The 27,114-nt window shown below is 39.8% G+C and overlaps 1 protein-coding gene across 1 annotated transcript; it reads right to left on the minus strand.

Annotated features, from left to right (window-relative positions):
* Nucleotides 1-1,373: 1,373 nt before the first annotated feature.
* Nucleotides 1,374-26,938, minus strand: LOC146453589 (muscle, skeletal receptor tyrosine protein kinase-like). Its single transcript, XM_085096500.1, has 14 exons — nucleotides 26,716-26,938; nucleotides 24,536-24,671; nucleotides 22,968-23,416; nucleotides 22,000-22,071; nucleotides 21,034-21,166; nucleotides 17,989-18,116; nucleotides 14,114-14,255; nucleotides 12,576-13,027; nucleotides 11,409-11,750; nucleotides 10,785-11,069; nucleotides 8,753-8,940; nucleotides 7,139-7,318; nucleotides 5,063-5,261; nucleotides 1,374-3,949 (listed from the first exon to the last, which is right to left on the minus strand). The coding sequence occupies exons 1-14, from the start codon at nucleotides 26,789-26,791 to the stop codon at nucleotides 3,780-3,782; spliced, it is 2,952 nt and encodes a 983-aa protein (XP_084952626.1). The 5' UTR covers nucleotides 26,792-26,938; the 3' UTR covers nucleotides 1,374-3,779.
* Between the last annotated feature and the right edge of the window lie 176 nt (nucleotides 26,939-27,114).

Here is a 27,114-nt window from a genome sequence, read left to right on the forward strand (position 1 = left end):
TTTGTTCGTTTACTTTTAATCTACGGTGAACATTTGGACGCTCTTTTCAAAACAAAGACGTGAAAATCAGAGCCTTGTAGCAAGAAAAACAAGCTTTTTACTGGACTAAAATATAAAGCAAAATAACATATACATCTTAAAATGTGAGTCTATTTTTTTCTGTACAACAGTTTGATAACTCAACGTTGGGGGTCGAAAAGTTTTGTAGTTACCCCGACGGCTATAGTTATCAACAAAATTTTGTTCAAAAGGCTTGCGTAATAGTGTTTTCGATATATTAAAATTCAACTTGACAATGAGGTCAGGAGCCACACTGAAGAAGATTGTCAAACATCGAGCAGGACCCTTGTCAACTTATTAACCAATTTCTACTCTTTCAGTATTCACAGGCCTTAATTTCTCTGCGAAAAAAGAGAATTTACCCCACCAATTCATCGCGCGAATTATAAAACCTGTTAGATGATAAATTGAAAGTCTAAAGGCTGGAGCCCTTGTAGAAACGGAGAAAATCGCCTTTGAATATTGAAACAATAGAAATTTATTAATGAGCCAAACGAAGCCAGATTTTCAAAACTCGAAGAGGACCCTTCTCAACTCATAAACCAACTTCTATTGTTTCAATATTCATACGTTAATTTTTCTGTTAGAAAGGTGGTTTTCCCCAAGAATTTACGCGCGTTGGAAAGACTGCTAGATCGTAAATATTTTGTGAAAGTCTCAAGCCTGGAGCCCTTGTAGAAACGGAGAACATCGCCTTTGAATATTGAAACAATAGAAATTTGTTAATGAGCCAAACGAAGCCAGATTTTTAAAAATCGAAAAAGACCCTTTGCAACTCATTAACCAATTTCTATTGTTTCAATGTTCATACCTTAATTTCTTTGATACAAAGCGGGTTTTCCCCAAGAATTTACGCGCGTTGGTAAGCCTGTTAGATCGTAAATAGTTTGTAAAAGGATTAAGCCTGGAGCCCTTGTAGAAAAGTAGAAAATCGCCTTTGAATATTCGAACAGTGGAAACTTGTTACAGTGTAATGAGCCAAGCTAAGCTTCTTAGATCGAAGAGTACTCTTCAACTCATTAACAAAATTATTTTATTTCAACATTTATACCTTAATTTTTCTGTGAAAAAGACAATTTCCCCAATAATTTACACGCGCTGGAAAGCCTGTTAGATCGTAGATAATCTTTGCAAGTCTCAAGCCTTGGGCTTTTGTAGAAAGGGAGAAAATCGCCTTTGAATATTGAAACAATAGAAATTTGTCAATGAGCCCTGATGCTAGGGGACACTTGAGCAGGTTTTTTAAGGCTTTAATGGCGCAGCCTTTTCCAAAGCAGTCATTTTCTAAGGAAAAAAAACGACAAACTCAAACATGTAGTTGTAAAACATTTTAATTATTTAATGGTACTAAACACTTAAGAATTGTCTTAAGGTGTGATGGGAGTTCGTTCAATTAACCTCCTAAATTTTAAAGTATTTCTATGAACGTACAAGGCAACGTTACAAAAACATCATTCACTAGCATAAACTTTAATAAATCTTATTTGTGTATGAATCTTGTTCGTTTACTTTTAATCTACGGTGAACATTTGGGCGCTCTTTTCAAAACAAAGACTTGAAAATCAGAGTTTTGTAGTAAGAAAAAAAACCTTTTTTACTTGACTAAAATTTCAAAGCGAAATAACATATACATCCTAAAATGTGAGTCTATTTTGTTCTGTACAACAGTTTGATAACTCAACGTTTTTGGCTCGAAAAGTTTTGTAGTTACCCCGACGGCTATAGCTATAAGGACGCGACAATATTGTGTTTTTAAGACTTACGTAATAGCCTCTTTTCGAGATTACAATTCAGCTTGACAATGAAGTCAAGAGAACACAATCAAAGGAATTCAATAATCATGTTTATTCATTTCTATTGCTTGTGTCCTCTGGACTTCGATATCAAGTTGAATTCTATTATTTCGAAAGGAACCTAAAATACTGAGTTAGCTCAATGCGAATCACAGCAGAGGTAGATTTCTCTGCCAATCAGACGCAAGTTTACTGGACTTTTCCCGCGCTTTTCACCGGTTACATTTGTTACACTGAATTCTGATTGGCTAATAAACCCAATCACCAGCTGATATTGGCATTAGATCAGCACAGGCTACCTACCCTCTTTGGGTACAAGAGGGTCCCTTTTCATTGTTGGACTGGTTACGGATCCATCGAAAGCGATGCTTAGGATTTCCTGCACTCGTCAAATGAAAGAAAATATTGATACATCTTTCCCTTTGTTTTAACACGTTTGACTTCGCAGAAAGGAAAATTGGTTGTTAAGCAAAATATATAACATGAAACAACAAGTCTAAAAACAAGGTTGGTAGCCTGTGCATTGACGATGTTCGTCAGGAAGTCACACCATGTTTTACTACCCAAGTATGAACCAGAGTTCGACTTAAACAATGTGTTATAATGCAGCAATGAGTTATTTTCACTGAGTAAATTTGAAAAAAATTCAAAGAATTTTCAACATGTAAAATAGCTCAATTCCTCTATCGCGACTAACCAGTGAGATATAACAAATAATGGGTTGAGTGATTAAATAGGTATTCACGAATGAGCATTACCTCTGATAAGAGTTCACTGTTCAAATAGACATCAACGGCATTAACTACATCGATCCTCTGCAAAAATTAAAGGTACTTATAGAAACTTAATTCTCTGTTCAAACCTAAAACATGTTTGTTATCTCCATAGAAGGTTCTTACTGATATTTTTCGACTTCAAATTTAGCCGAATGAAAGCTTAAGCCAGAACATACTTGTGTTCTACCACTGGTTTTCCTATTGATTGTTGAACCAGGTTTAGCTACACATTAGTTCACGAGCGAACTGGATATCAAATGCTAAATCAGTTGTGGACAATACCGAGCTGTTTAAACAATGTATGACCTAAGAATCTAAGCAACACTAAATCGACAAAGACTAAGATGATCGTATTATTCATCAGTTAATGATATAATACAGATTACTGGCGAAAAACATTTTGATAAAATGATCTACAATCACATTCTCATAGTCTCCGTATCAAATGACCGTGAAATATGTCGGGGAACTGGAACTAGGACGTGTGGTCGTGTCTGGCCAAATTTAGCTTGTGGAAGAAAGAAAAATAATGACTGATTTTCCATAGCATCGCTGGTTCATGACATTTAATTTTAATGATTGAAATCATGTTTGATGACAAGCTACTGTGAGGCTCGGTGGCTGTAAAGAATGAGTTATAAAATATAGAATACGTAGAGGAGGGGAGGGGAGGGGAGAAACGGAAGGCTTTTCCTTCGTTTCTTTCTCTCTCTCCCCCCCCCCCCCCCCCCTCCACCCCCTTCCAAAAATACTGACAACCTTGCAGCGTCTTAACGGTAGAATACCCCTGAATATGAGAAACATTTGGTACTATTAACGTGAAGAGACTCGTTTATTTCTAGCATTTTACGTGGGGCCCCAGATAGCACGCAGCTCTCTAGAACATCTTCTTTCGTTGGACAAGCAGCTCTGTTGTTTCAGGGTTAGGGTCCATTGTTTTTTCAGTGCTACGCTGTTGTTTTCTCAGCCAATCCTGTAAGCTGATCTAAAAGCTGCGAGGTGGCGGATTCACGTTAGCGAATTATTTGTGAAGTGCGAGGCTTGATTTCTCATCTCCAGGGGTTACCCTTATACGTTTCATTCTTTCATAATTGTAATTCATTAATCTCGCTCCCAATTCTCTCCTGGTTCAGGAAGCTCGTTCCCTCAATTACACGGAAATAGGAATGATGCCGTCTTCGACAAATTTCTCGTCGGCGCTGCTCATTCGTAAATCATCGTATGATCGGGGAACGTCGTAAGTACCTTCGTTTGCTGACAGTCGGGGAATGTCGTAATCACTTGGTGCGGAACTTCGGGGAATGTCGTAGTTTCCCATGTCTGAGAAAAGAGCAAACCGGATTGTTTTAGCGCCAATGTTAAGCCAACGTTTAATAACGCAGCATTATTTCAGCACAACGTACTTGTGTCAAGAAAGCTGGTTTTGAAATACTCACTATATGTAGAATGTAACCACTTAAATAAAAAGATGATTGAGCGGTACTTCATGTGGGGGTTTTGCCGGATTGGCTGTAGAAGGTGGTTCTAAATTTTGGGTCTGTGGATGATTCCATGAATTACACACTTTTGAGTGTATAACAAAAGAACTCAGAAATAATGTTTTCTAAGTTTGTCTAGGGGCAATTTTGAATTGCAGCAGACCTGTACCTTTCAAAAGCTCTATTTTCACTGGACCCTTTTAACCTACAGCTGCATTGCTTTTTTAGGGTTGGGAGCATTGTTCTGTTGTTCGTTCTTTTGTCCTCTCGACCAACCATGTAAGACGTTGCAAACGGTACAGATCCCCACTTAAATTGGAGCCAAGTTCTGTTGTGTGAACCCCATCATATTTTTTTGGCTATTTTTGCCAATGCTTCTAATTTTTCTTCTGGTCATTTCTTGTCAATATTATTCAAAATTCTTTATAGTGTGACTAAGGTGTGACAAGGAAAAAAACTATTGAGTAAATTTCTGGTGCCGGTTACTGTGCTTTAGAAAGCGACTCCCATTTTAATTGTCTGTAGATTCTTGGAGTGAAATTAAAACGTGTTAAACTGAATGAAAGCTAGTGAGCAGTATTTTATTGTAGTGCTGTTTATTATGCTGTACAAGGTGGTTCTGGTTTTTGAGTATGTGGATGAAATCCTAAAGTGTGACGATTCAAATGAAAGCTAATGAGCAGTACTTAGCTATGGTGCTGTTTATTAAAATGTACAAAGTGGTTCTAGCTTTTGAGTTTGTGGATAAAATCCTAAGGTGTGAACATCGAAATGCAATCTAAACGCTTTTCCTATTTATTATTCAATTCTGTACAAGGTGGTTCATTTTTTTTTTTTTTTTAGCCTAGGGATGGAGTCGTATTTGGCCATTCAAATATAACCTATTGAACGATATTTCCCCGTGGGCGAAATTGTAGTCAAATTTGTATTTTAGCTTTTCTCTGCTATAGATTACCTTGTTCATTTGTCTCGGGCAGCTCAGGTCCTTCCTCGCTGTCGGATGACGGAGGCACATCATAATTGTGGTACGGATTTTTCAGGCGCATGCTTATTGCACTGAATTCGACACGCTTCTCCGGTTCTTTAATCCAGCAGTCTTTCATGATGGCGTATATGAAGTCTGGACAGTTATCAGGCTTCCCCAAGTGAATACCCTGGAGATAAAGAAGTAAATAAGCTTTAAATAAGCTTTGGTTAACGTAAGTCTATTCAGCATGATATTCTTTAGACTTCCTGTCCCCGGGGGGCTGAGAGGGAAGGGTGTCCAAAGTGTTTGCCCCCTTGCGTAACTTCACGACCGGTGACCATTGAAGCTAACAAAAGAAAGAAACACGGGCTGTTTTCTTTGGCGTCCGCAAAATGGACCGAACCAACCCCCCCCCCCCCCCCAAAAAAAAAAATCAAAACGAATAAAGCAATACTAGAAATAAAATGTGAAAGGATAGGAACAGAACAGACAAAAAAAAAGCCCGAGGAAGGGTAAGGGGGAAGGGGGGGGGGGGAGATGATTGCTTTTGGAATTGATCCAGACATTAATTGCCCGTTCCGGAGTTCAAATGGAGACTGAGAACGAGTGTTTAATCAGATATTGGAGTCCTTCACAAGAAAACTCACATTAAAATTAGTCAGTTTACCAAGTTCGAGTTTCTGTGGTTAGATTGAAACCATGTAGAAGACTTTCAAAAATCGGAACAAATTAGAGACTTTGTATGGATTTCGGGGACATATGTATGGAATTTGGGCGACCTATAACAGATCACAGCCTGGTTACTGGTCAATAAAACTAAACCAAACTTGGTACTGAACTTACTAATTTTTTATGTGGTCTTAGTGGCGATGGGGTTCATTTCTTCATATGACACATTATAATCCATCAAATATTTTCGCTCGCGCGCGATTGGTCTAAACGCCTCACGTACCATATACCCCAGCTAAAACTGGGGAATATCCGATGATATTCCCCAAGTGATATTCCCCAATTTCAAAAACTTCAAGGCGCGTCTTGTTTACAATTAAAATTAATGTCAAGATGGGGGAACGGTTTACTTTTGTGACAGAAGGAGAGATAAACGTGCTGGTCGATAACGCAGTATCAGAAAACAACATACGCTCTAAACGTTTTTGACGGTAAACTGTTCTTAAACGAAATGTTCAAATACTCAAGCTCGTTGCTACATGTTGCGAAAAATATTTGAAGGATAATAACCACAATAGCCTCCATTTGGCTTTAAAAATATGCTCAGATATTTGTCCTTGGACATCATCTGTTCCTCGAAGCTCACAGTTTTCCTCCAGCAAAACTGTTCGCTTCTCGGAACAGATAATGTCCGCGGACAAATATCTGAGCATATTTTCGCGCCAAATGGCGGCTATTGCTTATATAGATGAACAATGTGTAAACTAGGGCCCAGTCCCTTTATGAACTTCGGAACTGGCAATTTGGCATCCCTCCCCCCGCCCAGTGTTTGCGGGGTCATTTCACTACTCTAAATGTGTTTGGTAAATGTTGAATAGACCCTTCTCCAAAATGGTGGTCGAAAGTTCAAGTAAGTTAAAATTAAAAACGTATACCAGCACTAGAAAGAGCACTTTTACTTTAGTAACCCTGCAAAGTCTCAGCAAGATGAGCTGAGAAAATGTAAGTTGAAAAATGAAAAATTTACAGACGTTTGTATGACGGGGGGGGGGGGGGGGAGGGGGTATGGCGTTTACCCCCAGTCATACAAACGTCTGTAAATTTGTCAAATTTTATCTTACAATTCCTAAGCTGATTTAACACCTAATATGCTGAAACTTTGCAAGGCTACTAAAGTAAAGGTGCTTTTTCCAGTGCTGGTATCAGTTTTTCATTCAATTCAATTTTAACTCATTCAAATCTGCTGCCACCATTTTGGAGAAGGGTCTATAAAACCTCTCGCTGGGTAAGTTCAACAATAAAGGCTTATTCAGACCCGCTTCCAGTCGCTGTAGTGAAAAGAATCCAGATTCACTTTTAAAGAAAAACAAATTTCTCATTTTCTCTGAACAATACCTTCTGAATGAAGTCCATGACTTCTTTGTTAGTATATCCGTAATACGGCTGAAGACCAAAAGTAAAAATCTCCCAAAGCACCACACCATAAGCATAAGTGTCTGACTTGAGGCTAAATTTGCCGTATAGGAAGGCTTCAGGAGCTAACCAGCGAATGGGGAGCAGCGTCTCCTTACTCATCTGAAAGAAAACCGGATAAACATGTTGGTAAAGCTAAGGCCCCGTCCACACGTATACGTTTACGTTCGTAAACATTCACAAAGTTTTCTGTCCACACGTGAACGATGATCCCCCAACGATAGGAAAGTCTCAAATACATACAGTAACTGAAGAATGTAATGAAGCCGCTGGGAATCAGAATTGCCATGTACATCTTGACTGAGCATGCGTACACGCTGTGTGACGTAAGCGTTTACAAGTTGTGTCGTCCAAACGAGAGTACATCAACGTGCATTCTTTGCGTTTACAAATTCATTCACTCTGGCGGGCGTTTACGAAAATATCCGTTTACAGAGATTGTTCACGTCGTGTACGTGTAGACGGAAGGCCTAAACGCACAAAAACTCTATACGTTTACGAACCTAAACTAAAGAATAAAAAGTCAATTAGGGAAGTGGTCAAAAGTACTATACTCTAACAGGACCTACTAAACCCCAATTTAGATGGTGGTCTCTGCCTGCCCCCTCTTCCCCCCCCCCCCCCCCCCACTCCTCCTTCAAAAGATGGTGTCTTCACTACATGGCCACCCCCTTATCCAGCAGCAAAAAAAATCACAATGAGATTCAAACCTCACTTTTCTTGTCCGGCATTTCTGCCCAACTCAAATTTTTAAAGCCAGTAAAGTTTTGTCAGTAATGTTCATGAAATAGGTAGTGTCTTCGATACCCCCACCTCCTACCACAGACAAGATGGGTCCCCTTCGAACAAACTTGTTATGACCAATACCCTTATAGTAACAAAAGCCGAAAAAGAGTCCGCTCTTGCAGGCTATAAATAGACCAACTTTAACTGACATCGAGAACAGACGGGAGGTAGTTTCAATTCTTTCCGACATCCCGCGTACAAAAGAGGACACAATCCAGTTTGCCTCACAATTTTACCTTCCCACGTAAATTAATTTATTGCTATGTGCGTATATATTCAGTTTATGGATTCTCTTCCAGCTTCAAAATAGTAAGAAAAAGAAGAGAAAAACTGTTAAGACAATTTTCATTTTTTTTTTCAATAAACTAATATTAAAGCCGCTGTAGTCGTGGAAGACAGTTTTAAAGTTTTTGTTTTCAATAAATCAATATTGATGTCTTTGTCGTCGTCGTAGTGGGAGGAGGCCGTTGCAATCAATACAGACTGAATATTCAACCTGACATAGTTGCATCTCCTTACGCGCTGTGACCACTATGTGATTTAAACTCAAGTTCTCATGTTTTACCGCAGAAATCCCGCATTAATAAAATTCCATTTCCTCAGAGACTCCCCTGACGACCAACCGCTGGCCAGAGCCTGAGGACTCTGGGTATGAGATTGCCCCTGACCGAGGAGTCTAAAGGACTTTTCGTGTGAGATTGATTGGCAATTTAAACACGAAGAAATAGTCATATCACATACTCTACAAACCTTGTAGTATTCGGAAGAGTATAAATCACGTGACATTCCGAAATCCCCAATCTTTACCACCATGTCATCACTGACCAAGCAATTCCTCGCCGCCAGGTCTCTGTGCACAAACTTCATCTCGGCCAAGTACTCCATGCCCGCGGTGATCTGGATCGAGATGGTCACGAGGTCTTCTTGCGTGAGATAAACTAGTGAGAAAAGAAAATTTTAGTGACTATCCTAGAGGCATTAGTGGGCGTAAGAGAGAACAAATTCTACCATATCATGAAATTGTTAGAAAACATTTCGAGAGATTTTTAAATAATAAAGTGGTTTTTCTACAGGTATGCGGATGTCAGTTTGACAAAGATCCGAGCCCCGAGAGGAAAATCACACTTCTCGAAACAGTAATGGCAATCCAACGTAACGAAAAAGATGGTGAGTAGTACCTTCACCTAAAATTCTTAGCGTACGAAAACACCCAAAGGCTCTAAAAACTTCAAACCTAGCATACACAATGTTTTTAGTACAGGGGCGAATTTCGCAAAAAATATGACACTTCTATGTGCTTGTTGGCTGTGGTATGTTCACAAGGCATTGTGGTAAAATGTATAGCCGCCAAGTTTTTCCGTACGATGGATTAAAACACTCACAGCAGGTTGTACATCGGCAATAGTTACTCGTTTTCGCATACTTCTACTCGTGCTTTTATAAATGCTCTCTACTGCTGTGTCTAAATTACAGGTGGATTGACATCGTTTCCAAATAATTGTGAGTTTGTGATTAGAGTATAACTGTAAATGGTTTGAACCCAGGAGTCATGTCATAAGAACGTAAATTATGATCATCCGGGTGAATATAGTCCTAAGAAGGACTGTTTGAGGTGACATTGAATGACGTTTCAGCAACCTGGACGGAAGTCATCTTCAGAGTCAAGTAAATTGTGGAACGTCAGTAGATGGTATAAATGGCCCTGGTTGCTGACGTGATTGGTCAACGAAGTCGAGATGTAATTGGTCGTTTGTCAGTAAGCCGTGATGTTATTGCCGGTGAAGACTGTAAAAAGCGATTAGTGCGTTTCGATCGGCCGTCTTTTGTCAGTCATAAGTTCGTTAGTCTATTGTTAGTAAAATTCTGTATTGTTTGTCTGTTCTGTAGATGTTGTCAATAAGTCGTTTGTAAGGTGCAGGTAGTTGTAGGCAACGGTTGAGTGGCGTTTGTTTTAAGTTAGTAAACCAGCTTTCCAGAGGGAGTCGTTGATAGTAATTTGTACTGTAAGCAACGCACTTGGAAGAGTCCCAGTCGATTCTGTGGTTCGTTTGTAAATGGTGTTCAGCAATGTGATTGTTGATATCACCATTTCTAGTTGCTCGTTTGTGTTCAGTGAGTCGTATGTTTAAATTCCTGTCGGTCTCACCAATATAAGTGTCAGTCGCAGCATTTGATCTTGTAAACTGCTCCCTGTCTGTGGTTCGGTTCATCTCTGCCCTTTACGTTCGTTAGTAGTTGGCGCATAGTGGTGATAGGTTTGTGAGCTACACGGAAGTTGTAGGGCTGTAGGATCCGGCGATAGATCCAGAAGTACCTTTGATGTAAGGTATAGTCGCAGTAGTTACAGTGTCGCATCGTTGTTTGTGACGTTAGGTTCAGTAGCGTTCTGTCTTGTCGGAGAGATCACGGTGAGACTTACACGAGATTTACCACGTTTTGACGTCATCTGTCCATTATCAGCGTATAGACGCATGGCAAAATGGAACCTATTTGTTGAACATACAGAAATACCCCGCACGATTTATTTGTATCAATGACGTAGAGGGAGCAATTCTTCAGTGCCCGGCAATAAGATGGCGTGTAAGATGTCAAACTCAGTAAGGCAGTGGAGGAGGACTGGTGTCCACAAAATATCTTGGCAACGGATTAGAATCACTTAGGGATCGAGTGAATGTTAATGAACATCGCCCTCATTTTTGTTCTACAAATCTGTTCATGGATAAACTTCGATAGTACTTCAATACTTTTTCAAATTTACTTCAAATGAGTTAAAAATCATTACCTTTTCCTTTCTCGTCAGAGTTGAGTGACGTTTCGGCAGGCAAAGCATTCCTCAGATATTGATTCAAATCACCTTTACTCATAAACTCGAAAAGCATTCCATAAGGTTCCTCTTCGGTAGACACCGCCAGCAACTGAACGATATTCGGATGTGACAAAATGGACATGAGAGTCACTTCTCTGAAAAACTCGTCTTTCTGTTCCTTCGACGGGTCATCTTTCAGCGCCTTCACTGCTACAGCAATCTCTTTTTTGGGCTGATTGTCGATAAGGCCAGTGGCGCGTCCTGCAAGAAAAATGTAACAGTTTTTCTCAAAGTGCTAATTGTTAAGAGTGCTTTGCACTGGGACCTATTGCCAGATATCTAATATCCACTCGGAATCCTCGAAATCTTGCAGAAGTGTCTCTGCCAAAATCTTCAAAAAATTCGGTACGTTTACCTTCACTATCTGGAGAATTACCAGTGCAAGCAATAAATTAATATGAGAATTTCGGAGTAGAGTCTATGAAGTGGTCAGTTCACCACATATACTCCGTATGTTTACTGTTATCGTTACCTGTATTGAACTGTCGCTTTTAAAAAATCACAACCAGTGTATTATTAACGTATTTTACATACACACACCTTGAAATACTTTGCCAAAGAACCCCTCCCCCAAGTCTTTCACATATTGCACGTGATCCAGCCGGTACTGCTTCAGTTTGTTTGGATCATATAGCCTCAACAACCTCGAGTCCAGGCTCTTAAGGGATTCTGCCCGCAACCTATCCCGCATTGTAATGGAGCCTTTTTTAGTGATCGCATACGCGTTATCCACAGCATCCTTCATATTCTGCCTTCTTCGCCACAACACAACCGCAATGACGAGCACCAGGATGATAAGAAGCCCTACCATTACTACGGGGAGGATGATTTCTAGTTTGTTGTCGTCCGGGGGTGGGGTGGGAGTGGCTTTTACCTTGTAATCTGCAATAAACAAACCCCATCAGTAGAAGCTCAAATGAGACATTAGGTAATTACAGAAACTCACAGAAAGTATCGACCTCAAGAAAGGGGCGATAGAATTTGACGTTCGTTCGTCAAATCCCAAAAGAATCAATCACCCGAAAGTAACAAGGTCAAAAGTAACTTGAATACCGTTGCGCAGAAATTTACCCGGTTCTTCTCGATGGATTTTATTCATATCCTCCCTATTGAACTGGTGGCGAGTGAAAACTGATCTGCGAGACAGACAAATCCTGATAGTTTGCGATAACAGAGTTCAATAATTGTTTGACCATCCGATCACCGAGTTTTAATTTTGATCAACTAAAGATGCCAAGTCACTCTCTTACAGCTCAGGGAAGCGATCTGCCATTTTCACACAAGAGCGTGGTTTCAATTTCGCATGAGCAGAGTATTATTTGCCGCAAAACACAGTCGGGCAATATTGCGCATGAGCAGACCGTTATTTGTAGACAGCTAGTTGCAGGTCACGTGGTTTTCTCTCGGCCAATGAAAAGAAAGAAAAATGCATCGAATGATAATTAATTTTACTATATTGCATACTATACCGCGCTCGCACCAGTTGTACGTTTTCTCGTAATTGACACTGGCTGTACGCTTTCCCACGCTTTGCACGTACTGGTTACATACTTACCTACGCTTGCCATCAGTTGCATAATTTCAAAAATTCGTACCTATGCTTGACACTGATTACATTTTTACCCGCGTTTTGCATCGGTTAAACGTGTCATTACACTACAGAACGACTTCAACCATCCATAAACAAAATAAGTAGAGTCGACTTACTAAAGAATCCAGTCTTGATACAAGTCTTGCCAGGCTTATTTTCAAAATATGAGAAAGGGTGGTGCTTGGAACAGTCCGGTAGTCCGGTATGTATAAAATCGATGCCTTCTTTTTTTACAAGCAACTTCACCGCGCCAATAACTTGATTAAGCGATCCACCACATTCATCAAATATGGCTTCACAATCTTCTCTGCAGTATTCTATGATCGTGTTGTCTGCGTAACATGGCTGTAAGGTATACTGGCAAAGCATATTCAACAAGATATAACGGCACTTTTCGTTGTCCGTTACAAAATCATTTATAACACCTGTCACTGTAAGTAGAAACCTTTCAGTTCCCAATAAGCCGAACTTGTTATCAAAGAAACGTGGAGTATGAGCGTAATCAGGAAGTGATGTATTCACCGAGATACTGCAAACTCTTCCACGATACGGCATGCAAGTGCCACCTCTGAAAATAAACAAGGAAGTATTTCAAGAATTGCCGTTTTTTCATTCTTTAACTCAGAAGCAAATGGTCATGCCAATGTCAGATCTTAGTAACAGCGGCAGCAACAATGCAAATCACAAGGCTATTGTCTGTAACTTACCATAGAGACTCTATTACCAGTTATGGCAGTAGCAATAGAATATCAATGGCATTGGCAATGGCAATGATTATGGCAATGGTATTGACAATGGTTATTGCAATGACAATGGCAATGCAAAGGTACAGGCAATGACAATGGAAATGGCGTTAACCGTGCCAATATCAATCAGACTGGCAATGGCAATGACAATGTTTTATTGCCATTGTTATTGCCATAACCATTGTCTTTTTAATAGCAATGGCGTGGCAGGGACAATGGCGATGGTAAGGGTAAAGGCAATGGTTAGGGTAATGGCATTGGCAATGACAATGGCAATGACTATACTAATGGCTGGGTAATAGCAATGGCCATCGTTACGGTAATCCGCTGAGTAAAAGCAATGGGAAACATGAATGGAATGCGAATGACCGTGGCAATCGCATTGGTAATGTTATTAGCAAAGGCAATGCAAACGGAAGTGGCAACGTTTCTTCCTGGTTATGGCAATGGCATTGAATATGGCAACTGCAATAGACGTGGCAATGGTAAATCAGTGGTAATGCCAATCCCAATGCTAGTGGCAATGGCATTGGGTATGCAACTGCAGTAAACGTGGCAATGGTAAATGGTAATGCCAATCCCAATGCTAGTGGCAATGGCATTGGGTATGCAACTGCAGTAAACGTGGCAATGGTAAATGGTAATACCAACCCCAATCCTAGTGGCAATAGCATTGGGTATGCAGCTGCAGTAAACGTGGCAATGGTAAATTGCAATGCCAGTCCCAATGCCAGTGGCAATGGCATTGGGTATGCAACTGCAGTAAACGTGGCAATGGTAAATGGTAATGCCAATCCCAATGCCAGTGACAATGCCATTGGGTATGCAACTGCAGTAAACGTGGCAATGGAAATGCAAACGGCAAACATCGTTCCCAGCGGGGTCTCTCCTCGCCAATGACAACTTACATTTTATTGAAACATCGAAATGTCTTGTTAGTTTCTTGTGCATTCCAACAACAGCCAAGAAGGCCACAAACGGTTGCGTTTGTATTCAACACACATCCCACCTTCTTCTCAGTGGTTATTGCAGAACAGTTCGGCCGCATTGCTAAAACAAATCACAGAAATAAACTGTCACACTTTACGTTAAAACAAAGCAACTAAGAAGGCAGCCTGAACGTGCATTGAAGGGACGCGAACGAGAATTAAGGACGGTGCCAACTAATAAGGAAGTATTTTTGTGTGGTTTATGACTATGTGGGAAAAGTAGCTCTTAGCGAGGGCTATTGAAATCCACAAAGAAAACTGAGGGTAACCGTGCATTTTTTAGAGATAATGAAGCAACAATTATTCTAAAAAACATTGAAATACAAACCAACGTATGGCGTTTATTTTTTCTTCTCAAAATTGAAGCTTTATTATCTCTCAAAAATGCAGGTTACTCCAAATTTTCTTTTTGGATACCAAGGGCACTTGCTAAGTTCTGCTTTCTCCGCAAAACTATCCCTGAATTACTAGTCACCACCCATAGGAAACCTGAGTATTTCGAGATGCGCAGAACGTATGCGAAGTAACAAAAGTTTGCACGGTCCTTGAAGGACGATAATCTGCCGGCCATTCTTGGCAATAATTCCCATGCGGCCGAAGGAAAAAAAAAAGAGATAATTCTAATCATTATAAAAACGAAATATCTCAAGTCATAAAAAATGCTTTTTTTATGATATCAAGAAAATTCGTTTCGTATTCTGGAACCAAAATATCGTGGCCGAAAATGAACATTAAAATTGAAGTTTAAGGGAACTGGTCATAATAAGTCTGTTCAAAGAGGACCCGCCTTGTCTGGGGTAGGGGGATTATCAAAGACACCATCTATCTCATGAACATTACCGACAAAAGTTTATTGGCTTTAAAATTAGAGTTTACACAGAAATATCCAGCCAGCAAGAGTCAGCATTGCTAATTGAACAAGAAAAGCGGGGTTTGAATCTCATTGTCATATTTTACTGCTGGATAGAGGGGCGGCTATGCATTGAAGACATCCTTTATGGTTGAGGAAGGGGGACGCGGGCAGAGAGCACCATTTGTTTTGTGGTTTCGTGGGTCCTGTTTGAGTATAGTAGTTTTGACCACTTCCCTAAGCTTGTTCAGGTTTTTAGTTGAGCTTTCTGGAATAGGGGAGGAGCCAGTAAGAAAAACATCGAGTACGCTCCATGCTTCGGGTCGTTTACCAAAATCGAGGGTCGAAGAGTCGACTGTAGCCAAAATATTATTGTTGCTGCTATTTGGTACGTATTTACATCGTTTTAAGCGACTAAATTGCTACAAAAACCTATGATTTCCCTGTTTTCGGGCGTTCGGATCGACCTTACAGGAACAAGGGCACGTTGAAAATTAGCACCTGCAGGGCAAGGTTGTTCGAAAGCCGACTAACGCTAATCCACGATTAAAAGTTAACCGAGGTTTTCATCTCACTCATTAAAAATGATTTTAAAGGCTCATTTTAAGCTATTGGTAAATAAAAGTCTAAGGCAAAACGTAAGGACAAAATATTTTGGTCGAATCCTTATGGATTAGTAAATATACTCGAATCAAAGTTGACGTTAAACCAGAATTAGCTTAATCGGGCTTTGAACAACTGGGCCCTGGATTCAAGCCCAATTCAACCCTTCCAAGAATTTCAATGTAATCTTTAATTAAGACAAGATGCCTGCTTTACTGGCATTACGCGTGATGCTGGGGCTGATTCATTTTTTCCAACTGTATGCTTCGCCGATTGATAAAACTATCCTTGCTAATGGAATAGTTTGAGTCACGACGATCGCGTTACGTTGTTTTCCTTAGCTTACGCGACTCAGACTTTCACCGGAAATGTGTGGAATTCCATTACGATAACGTAAGCGTCTCAATGACCTCTTTTTAGTCTCGCGTCGTGGTCAAGGACTGTCAAACAAAGCACGATTCCTTCGCCATGAACCCACCAATTTCCACCTTTTAAATGTCGGGTGCTTCATAGAAGTTATTCTTTCGATTTGCCGCTTCAAAATGGTGAAATTTCCGTTTGAAAACGGCACACTTGAGTCCAGAACATGTTATAAACAATATAGCGCCAAATTTAATCCGTTTTTAATAAATAGATCAAATGATGCATTGACGTCACACAGGTAGGGGTGAGTGGGTCCCCTCCCTCGCGATGTAAGCGACAAGAATGGATTTTGATTGGCCTGCTTCTGTTGAAGACAATCAGAACAATACACCCCGAGTAGGAGAGGGGTGAGTTTAATGAATAAATTAATGTACCGATTTGAAGCTACGACGAAGAAAAAGAAATCGTCCCGTTTTTAGACACGGTATGCCCCCTCAGGGCATCCCGCGTAATTAGGAATGGAAAACAAACGAAACACGGGGAAAACTGAAAACGCGTAAAGGTCGACAGCTCGAAATCGAAAAGAAGGTGTGACTGATTTAGGCATTAACGGTCTACAGGCTAATACCACGAGTGATATCTTTTGGGAGATGGGTGTGACGTTAATGGTTCACATGTTAGATATCCGATGACATGGATTTGTGAAGTTTATACTAAAATTCCGTGACATGTACCGACTTTTCAAATACAGTACTGTATATCCGACATTAATGGAAATAAATGAAGAGAAAACTGCGTTCTAAGTTCACGAGAATTCTGTTTACACCGGATAAAAGTCTATGTTGAAGAAGAGCACGGATACATTTAATCCTGCCAGGAAACCGCAACACGTACTTGAGGCGTTGATACATTGACGAAAGCGAAAGAAAAACATTTCATACAAAGAACGTGACACAATCCCCGGACTTGACCCCACAGTTCAACTCTAAAGAAACCGTATATTTTTAAGTAAGAATCTTGTTTTCTACCCCGTCTTCCGATGACATCACATTTTTTTTACGCCTCCCGTTTTCTGCCAATAACATCGCATTTTATTTTTGTTTTCTTTAAACGCCAGCAAAATGAAAAAAAAAATGTTAAAGTTCTCTTGGCATAATGTCTTATCTAAACAAACCATTACTGTGCATAAATCAGTGTTTCTTTGTCTAAATCCTTAATTATGCAAGACACAATATTATCGACTTGCAGAAAAACAATAGATTTATGTAACCCAAGCCACGTGAAAGGACTCAAGGGAGTTATTCATTTATCGACGCAATAAATAAACGACTTCCCTTTTAAGTTGTGAGAATTTGCTCTCCGTCCGCCGTATGCAGATTCAGTCTAAACTCCGTAGATTGTTTAAAGAGTAGTAATTGAGATCATTCAAACGTCATCTCGCTCGATAACAGATATTGGGCCATCGTGTACACTTCAAGTCATAATCAGTAAGCTTAACCAAAGTTCTTTTTTTAAGAATGCACATTTAAGTGTACCCAAACATTCGGGCATGATTCAAGGTAGAATGTTACAAACGATAAAATGCAAAAAGCGATCTGAGACTATTGAGTAAATCGATAATCATTTAACTTTAAAATAATGTGCCGTAATGTCAATTTCTCTCGCCGCTGTTGTTGATTTCATCGCGTGATCGTGTCTGTGAAGGTTTTCGTAACATTGCAGGTCAAATTGCGAGGATTTAGACAACACAGCCCCCATCGAGGGTTCAATTTTTCCACATCTTGTACACAATCAGACACGAAACTGTAAATGCGTTCTCCTAATCTTCTGAAATCTTGTAAACTGAGAGACAAACACTAAATCAATACACGAACGTGCGTTGTTCGTTTTGCTCGCGTTAAATTGTCATCACTGCAATGCAGCGCGGCTTCGAGTCTTTCAATCTTGGAGTGTAAAAGCTAGAAGACTTAGAACTTACCTCTAGTTTGCATGCAACATATAAATAACCCTAAAAGCAGTAGTCCAAGGTACTGATGAAAAATCTTCTTCATGGTGGGTGACGTTGATGAAAGCGTCCGCAAAATAAATAAATTCCGTTCGCGATGTCACGGTTGCAAGGTTTCCTTTACAGGCTATCTTGGAAGCAGATTTTCACAGATGTTAACACAAAAAGCTAGATATCAAAGCATTTCTATAGACATATAAGCATGTTTGAGCGAAACTCATTGACTATAAATGAATGACTTGACCCAAATATTAATTAGACGGAAATGTGCAGTTCCTGCGGTAGTGATGACTAACGCATCAGTCAACCGGAAACGAAAGACGAAGACTGGGCACTAGTTGCGTTTCAGATAACGTAAACAACAACAATAAATAGACGAAAAAAAGCAAAAATGATAACAGGCCTAGAAGGCTATTAAGCGAAAGGTTGGATAGTTTTCTCCTCGGAACAAATTTTCTGTTTTTTCTTTGCATACACTGAACGTATGCGTACTCAACCTTCCCCCCCTCCCCCCCCCCCCCCCCCCGACAGACAACGATTGAATTTTCAGTCTGACCTCTCAATCGTCACATTTTCGATAACAATAATTATTGTTTGTTTGAGCTTCCCGCAAGATAGCCTGAAGAACAGGGGTTATTTATTTTATTTTATTCATTTACTTTGTATTAGTTTAAAGAGAGAGAAAATAATGAATAAATAACGTCTGTTCTGCAGGCTACACGCAAGAATGCATTTCGAGATGGAAATTTCGGCGTTCAATTTTATGGCGTGAAAAGCCTAAGTTGTGCCTGCGGTTTAACTGGGAGAAGAATGCACAGATATCTGAAAAGGATAATTTCGATTTGAGCAGTCCAAGAACTGAGATCGAATTTTAGGCCATTCGGGTGAAAACATCACATATTTATTTCTTAATTCTTGTCCGAATGGAGAAAACAGTCTGCATGATACGACCACGCGTGGCTTACATTTCCATTTACACATTCCGTGTTTATTTATTTATTTATTTATTTATTTATTTTTTCGTGTTTGCGTTGCGGTTTAGCAGGTTTAGTAACTGTCACTTAAGACTACCGGTACATGAAACGAGAAGAATTACAGTATAAGCGAAAGTAACGTGCGATCAAACACCTTCCTTCTGCGCTTTGCTGGGGCTTTGTATTGGTCTCCTTTTATTCTAACCCAGCTTAAACCGAAAGTGTATTTAGTTTTTACTTGTCAAAAAAAGTTTTTTTCTTGCCCGTATACGTGTGATTCCAGGTGTTAAAGGGATCGTGCCCCTCTTAATATAACCGGAAATTTTGCTTGCTATAATCTCCATGTCATATTGCCAGATGCCACACAATAAAGAATTAAGTTGGAAGAGTGCATCTTTGCAAATAAGACCTTTTTCACGGAAATTTTAAAATTTTTTATGTAGGCCTAGTATTAACGAATACCCTTGACTCTGTTGATATGAAACGACCACCTTGAGATTGGTTAAAAAAAAAACATTGAGTGTCTTGCCTTTTAACATGGCGAAGATATAGTTCTGTAAATTCTTGAGGTTTTGCAGACGTTTGTATGGAAACAAGCAAGTTTTGTCCCCTTTTCATGCAAATGTCTCTAAAATGCTCAGACTTGCGAAACTGTGTCGCCGCTATTTCAATGAAGACAAGAGCCTCCTGAAACTTTGTCTTTTTTATATATATTTTAAGGTGCTTTTTCCAGCCAGCAGTGTCAATTGTTCTGTGTTTATACCAGGCCAACAACAAATTTTTAAATCACCGCAATAAAGGAAAATTGAAATCCAAAAAGTAAATTGGAGGTAAACACGTACTTTCTATCGAGATAATTAAACAACAATAATTTTAACAGCTTTAAAATGCCCATTTTCCCCAAATCCTTACCCTCAATTTTCCTTCTGGATTCCAAGAGTCCTTGCTAAGATCTGCTTTTGGAATCTGCTAGTCGAAACCGCGCAAAAATGTCTCTTGATTTGGAGGCACTGGGGCGGTTATTTAAACAAAGTCCAACTTAGGCCGCGGCTTAAGACAATCAGTGGGCCTTCAAATCTGTTTATAAGGTTTTATTTTAAGTAGATAAATAATTTTCTACTCTGGGATGCAAGCCTTCTTGTTACCGTCAGCGACAGCCAATGTTTAGATATGATTGTTGGCAAAATTGAAAATGGCTTAGAACGTGGTTTTGTTAAACACCGTCTGAACTAACTGAGTTTCTCGGAACATTTTGAGGTGCACAGAACGTGCGCGCGCGGTAGTGGGTTACAACAAATTGCCAAATTATATTTCAGCCGGGACAGGCTGCTAGGAATCGAAATGCTAGATTCTGATGGAACATTGAGGTTTTTTTTTTTTTTTTTTTTCGCTTTCATCGTTTTTGTGATTTTTCTAGATCTTCTTGTTTAACCCTAGCCTCCCACGCAGTCGTTTTTTAGGGAACTCGTAGGATGTAATACGAGTCCCCTAAAAATGACTGCATGGGAGGCTAGTTTAACCCCATCAAGACCCGGGTTGGGAGCTGTTCTGCCTATCCCATGCACCGCTCCCTCCATAACTGCGAGAATATTTTAAAAATTTATTTATATGACAGTGACATTTGCAGAGTAAAAAGTACGTCTAAAGAGTTTTTCGTTTGAGGTCCTCAACGAAATGCGATGACGCCGTCATATGTGGCATGTTTGCCAAACGAAAACCATCTTGGATCCCCCATCGCGGATTTCTGGATTTTAAAGATGCTACTTATGAAACTCGATACATCAGCCAACATATTGTCTATTTTGGGCACCATGGATGCCGGCTTCGTGAAAATGAAGACGGGAATAAATGATTGAGCTTTCGCTCTCTAGTGTGAATATAGAAGACGTAGATTGGTCATGAAACCCTTCACCTCGCAAAATGAGTTTCGAGTAGGCTCCTTTCGATATATTGAAATTCAGCTTGGCAAAGACGCCTAGAGAACACGAACAAAGAAAACTGAATAATCATGTTTATTCATTTCTGTTGTTTGTGTCCTCTGAACCTGGATATCAAGTAGAATTTTAATATTTCCAAAGGAGCCTTGATCGTGGCTTGGTGTAACGTACCTAATAAGAACGGTATCTGAATTGAGGGATCATCTACTGTAGCTTGTGGCGCTTGAGAGGGCGAAGTATCTGCGGGAAAAGAAAAGAAAAGAACCTAATTCGATACACCTTGATACCTCTCTTTCAGTTTCCATTTAATAAAAACAAGAAATTTTGGATCCGTTCACACTAATGGATTTCTGTCTTTCAATTTTCAGTCACGATGCACAGAAATCTGAGCAGTTAAGAACCTCTTGGACGTTCGGTTAATTTAAATACACAATGAATCTCCGTGGAGAAACGATCAAAACAACTATACTCGAACAAGACCCATCAAACCACAAAATAGATGGTGTCTTTAATGCACAGCCATCCCTCTATCCAGCAGTAAAAAAAAAAAAGAGAGAATGAGATTGCAACTTCACATTTCTTGTTTATCTAACTATGTTGACCCTTGTTAGCTGGATGTTTCTGTGTCAACTCAAAATTTAAAGCCAACAAAATTTTGTTGGTAATCTTCATGAGACAGGGGGTGTCTTTGATAACTCCCCTAGCTATCCCAGACAAGGGGGTCCACTTCATGCAAATTTGTTATGATCAGTTCCCCGATACTGACTCACTAGTTATTTATAGTAAGGCGAGATTTTAGCTTATAAACTAAACCTTCAAGCCTAGGTTGCTTTAACTTTCTTGTTAGCTGTCAAACACGATGTTTGTTTCACGCGTGTGGCCAAGCCACGAGTTACGAGCACACGCGTGGCCGGTGCCAGGTACTCCAAGTTCACCCCAGTTCGCAAAGCATGGCCGGCTAAAAACTTGCGCGAAACAAACTAGCTAGAGCTTGCAAGCTAATTTCTTGTCTGCTGGCGGAAATCCTGTGTAAAGTGTGATTGACAACATAAACGAAAGGTACAATAACCTACCCACGATAAAAGGACTCTGCGCTGTTGAATTCTTAGGTACGGCTTGTGGCTCTTGAGAGGGTAGGGAGAAATCTGCGAAAATAAAAGAAAAAAAAACATAATAAAAAAGAAAAAATAATGCGTATATAAGTATAAAAACAAACAAGATAAAATCTCTTTTACATGGTAGAAAGAACGAAAAGGTTTACCTGAATCCGGCATAACCGAGACTCAGTGTATCAAGATTGTGCAGGCCATTTCAAGAGAGAGGAAAAAAAAGAGTCACCTTAATTTGGCGACAAAAATAAAATTTTTGTTCGACGAAACTGTCGACTCACTAAGAACTCGGAACTGAAGATGGTTTTCGTTGACGAATATTCAATGCATGCATATTTCTGAGCCAAATACAGGCGTGAGGCAATTTGGTTTTTGGCGTTTTTACGGGACAGCTTTATCTGAAGAGTTTGTTGACCTTCTGTTCTGGACTATTTATTTTTGGTGATGTGGGTGGGCTGGCGGGATTTAAGAAACGGGAGGACAGACAAATAATATTGACTTCAAAAATAGGCGCTGGTGGGAAGGTAAACGAAAATACATAAATAATAAATTAATTAAATAAAAAAAATCAGATATCGTCTTGTGATCAACGACAAATTAAAATATCCAGTTATGAAAACAAACCTATTAATTTGCTTTGAAGTGTAATTGAGTTTCTCTTTTTTTCCCCCCTTTTTTCTTGAAGGGGGTGGGGGGGGGGGGGGGATTTCCAAAAAGGATAATGTTAAGGGGCTGTTTTACTTGGGGCCTGTTGCACACGTGAGGCATTTTGGCCAATCGAAGGTCACCAATCTCCTATCCAGAGTCCTCAGATTCTTTGGCCAGCGGTTATTCGCCTTCAGAACAACCACTGGCCAAAGAGTCTGATCACTCTGGGTATGAAACTGATCGCTGTTTTACGTTTTATGAGAACGGTTACATCCAGTACATACCTAAGCTGAGTTTAGTGCATGTTTTGTTTGATGCCTCATGCATTTCAGAAGCATTCTGTAGCTCAGAACAGCGAGGAAATGAAAACTCCTTGTCACTCAGGAGAACATTGACAGAGGCCTCTAGTTGCTGGATGAAATGCCCACACTTAGACAACAACTCGTGACACTCAGTGACACAGAATTGCGTGACATTGTTGTTTGCGTAACATGGGGGCATGGTGTAATGACACAGCATCGTTGTCAGCGCTGAATTGCACCCAGGATGCGTGACATTTTCACTGATGGCCGTGACAGCGGATTGAAGAACACTTTCAATTGAGTCCTGCTCCGCAGAGTGTAACCTTGGTAACGTGCTTAATGAAGCTAAAGTGGTTGAGAAGACATCTCGGCAAGCCTGACCCTCATAACGGAAACACAAATGTCTCGTGGCATTTGGAATTGAAGAGTTGCTGGAAAACAACATAGCAAGTCAATTTAGTCAATTGATCTGTCTTCGGTCAAGCAGCTCAATTTGCTCCACGTTGTCTCTCTCTACCAAGGGAAACGCGAGGTGAAGCTTACAAACCCTATGATGACCAATCTAGGGCAGAACAGGTAAGGAGGGGGTGGGGGGTGGGGGTAAGAAAGTAGCAATACAAGCAGTTCCATATATTTCTTAGGGATAGTAAAGAGAACGAACCACGCGCGCGTGAAAATTGCCTTCCTCGAGGAGACGCGACGCGTGGAGGGAAGCGAAAACTGTCTCCTCGCAAGAAAATAGGTGGCTGCTAAACTTTCAAATTTCTTTAGCCTTGCATTTGGAAGAAAAATCTGCACCGCTGGAAGAAGTTTTGATAAATTTTAAAAAGGTTTCATGTTTGTTTCTTTTATGTGTCGAAAAATGACAGGGAGTCAAACCAAAGAGATGGATGTACATGTTGTCGTTAGCTGTTCGACTGATAGGGAACTCTAGCAAACCAGTTGAAAATTTGACAGAGCGGGTTTGCATTTAGTGCAACGCTGATTGGTATTCGGCAAACGTTAGGTGCTATCTCCCAGGCAACGCTGAAAGGAATACTTGGGGCATGAGAGTCTTAGCAATTTATCCCGTGAGGCGGACGACGTCGGCTCAAGCGACGAGGCAAGCCCCTGGGACTTCTTACAGGGACTAGTCCAGGGGAAGCTTGTCCCATGGTGAAAACGACCCACTAAATTTCGTCAATCAATCCCTGCGACTCATCACACATATTCAAACTGGCTTGAATGAAAGGGACAATTGTACCCCCTCAAAACTGTACTCGTTTCTTCATGAGAACAGAACAGTTCCTTCCCTGCTCCCGTAACAGTCCCTTAGCAGAACACTTCAAGGTACAGGTTCCTGGGACTTGTTCCCTCATGTGTGCCGGCCTTATTCTGTTATTGACAATCTGAATCATCACTTTTATTTTTGATTTTGCGGTACTTAAATGAAAACCGTCCGCTCCAGTAAAGATTTTGCTTCCTACAGGTGAGGCCCTACACAGACAGTCAGATCGAGATATGCTTTTTTTTTCTTTTCTTTTCTAGTTCGCCTAACTTGTCCAGTTTACCTTAAACTGAAGCACTGCATGGTTGAATTAGCCTCACTTTCGTTCCAACAACAACCCAGTCCCTCGCAGATAGTTTTGTTAACCTGGCCACATGAGTTTTTCTGGCCTTGTAGTGCAATCTGAGAGCAGTTGACACCTAAAAAAACAACCAAGAAAGACAAAATGAAACCTACATACATCCATTCTAAAAGCTTTAATAGTGCAGTATTGACTTCGCCTTTTCGCCCGTTGAACCAGACATTTACAATCAAAAAACAGGATTCTTACAAAAGGTTCTTACAAAACTGTGGGTTGCTTAAAATCGACTGTAGGTGGTCAAGGAAATAATCAGCCTGCTAAACTTGCCACATGGTCGATTTTTAAGATATGTTGGTACACGGTCCCCACAATGTCGAACTTTAATGTGTTTTTTTTTTCTTTAATGAGTAACATGACAAGCTGAGGCCGAAATCTAATATTTTTTTACATTATTGTCTTTATTTTAAATACTGTACTTAAGACCACACTCTTTTTTTTAATAAGAACTTTTTTATGAGAGCGTTGAGGCTGGATTAACTAAATTAAGAACATACTAAGAACATTACCCAGGCTGAAAGTCAGTTCAAGAACATTTTTATTTTGACCAAATTTTTTTAAAATAAACAGTATAAATACGGGCGCACCACATTACGGCACATATGGGTTTTTGATAGGTGTCCTGGTCACGTCCGTATAGATTGCCAAATAATAATAACAATGATAAAATAATAATAATAATAATAATAATAATAATAATAATAATAATAATAATAATAATAATAAATAAGAACGTCCAGCATTAGCCCCAAAATTAGATGTTCTTATTAAGAAAAAGAGTGTAGCTACAATCTTGGACAGATCAAATAAAAAATTAAGACCACCCCTCCCCCCCATTTCAATGATGGAAAAATGGCGCGTTTTGCTTTACGCGCGAAATCATCATTGATTTTGGGGGGAGGGGAGGGTTAATTTTTCATTTTAATCTGTCCAAGATTGTAGGTTAATTTATGCAAACCAAACAAGAAAACAACAGAAGTTCTTGCAAAAAGTTAATATCCAATTACTAGTTTTCATCCCAAACGTATATCTATTTTTGAGGATATTTGGTCAGGGCGCCAATCTTTCTCATTTACGGTGGTAGAAATGCCAGGATTACTTTGGAAAAGCATGAAGGTTCTCATGGCCCCAATCCATATTTCAGATGACTGCTTCTCACCAGGACAACTCCGCCTCGCCCCCTACCCCCCTCCATCCACCTTTATACTACAGGCCTTCTTGTGTGGCCTTACCTACGCTTTCTTAGGGGAAAATACTGATTTGTGGTCATTGGTTGAAAGAACATTTTACGCTAAGGCTGTGAAAAACCGATCCTTTTTCCAATGAAAAAACGAACGTGAACGACGTACATTTTTTCTTGATTACGTTATAATTCCTTTTAGACTTTTCACAGCGTTAGGCATTGTAATTTTGTCCATTTTGTCCTTCTGGCAAACCTACAGAGCGGCATTTTACTCCGAAGTACAAATACTCCATGTACTTCGAGTTACGATCTTCAGTACGAAAACAAAATGTTTTATTTTCTGTGGGTGACAAAAATTTGAATTATTCATTTTTTCACGCCTAATTTCGGATCTCAGGTTTAATTCAGTTGTCACTTATTATTAATTAAGCCAGTTACATTAAACACACTTTAACTTCAGGGTCCTTCAGCACAAAAGACCATAAAATCTCCGGAAAAGAAAGTTTACGCTGTTTCGATAACATACACAATTATACCCGTTTCTAGCAATTCAAAAACAGACAATTTATAGTAATAACAATCCGCCGCGAAGTGTGCAGTAATTTATACGACTAATTCCGGAAGTGTTTAATAGATAAAACAGTAGATATTTCGCTTTCTATCACGTTTATCTTGCTAAATTAATTCTGTAACTCTATAGTATTGTTTTTGTCGGTTGTGTGTTTACGAAGAACTTAAATATTCTGGCGCGAATGTTCGTAACCAGGTGAATTTTCGGCTCAGCTGAGAACTTGTAAGCTGGAAATTCAACCAGTTCAGAGGAAAATTATGTTTACCACGGATCAAATTCCTTTGTTTTCGGGGTACTACTAAGAGATTATTGTACAGTTGGAACTATTCTGTTGGTTTATCAATCGCCTACCTTGTTCACCTTCTGCTTTAAGCACAAACTGGGCGACTAACACAACATAAATCCAACACGTGAGTTGAAACATCATGGACGTCTCAGTCGACTGAACGGATGACTTGATCAGTTCATTGCTAAACTGCTCTCATATATCCTGTCAAAGAAGTTCCGTTGTTAAGAGTCGAAACTCCGTGCTTTGCCAGCGCTAAACACTCGCGAAATTGAAACGCAAGTGAATCTTTTCCACGAAATATTCCTACAGGAGTAACGTTGTAATTGTTACTCAAGATCTTGCTATTGTGAAAATCTCTTGAGGATTGGGCACAGCAGGAAGCTTGTAAGCTTGTTAAAATGTAAACTCTCAGGTTTTACATTCTTGACTTGCGCTGATCTGTGTCAAATCTGAACCCCTGA

This window comes from Pavona decussata, unplaced genomic scaffold (genome assembly GCF_977016875.1).
Source record: "Pavona decussata unplaced genomic scaffold, jaPavDecu1.1 SCAFFOLD_329, whole genome shotgun sequence".
Taxonomy (NCBI): Eukaryota; Metazoa; Cnidaria; class Anthozoa; order Scleractinia; family Agariciidae; genus Pavona; species Pavona decussata.

What these genes read in the sequence shown, in the direction of transcription:
- LOC146453589 (XM_085096500.1), bottom strand. Translation starts at nt 26,791, where the DNA reads ATGATGTTTCAACTCACGTGTTGGATTTATGTTGTGTTAGTCGCCCAG. An exon ending in GCAGAGTCCTTTTATCGTGG is followed by an intron (nt 21,167 to 21,999) that starts GTAGGTTATTGT and finishes CTTTTCCCGCAG; the next exon opens with ATACTTCGCCCTCTCAAGCG. An exon ending in CTCTGACGAGAAAGGAAAAG is followed by an intron (nt 8,941 to 10,784) that starts GTAATGATTTTT and finishes TTTTCTCACTAG; the next exon opens with TTTATCTCACGCAAGAAGAC.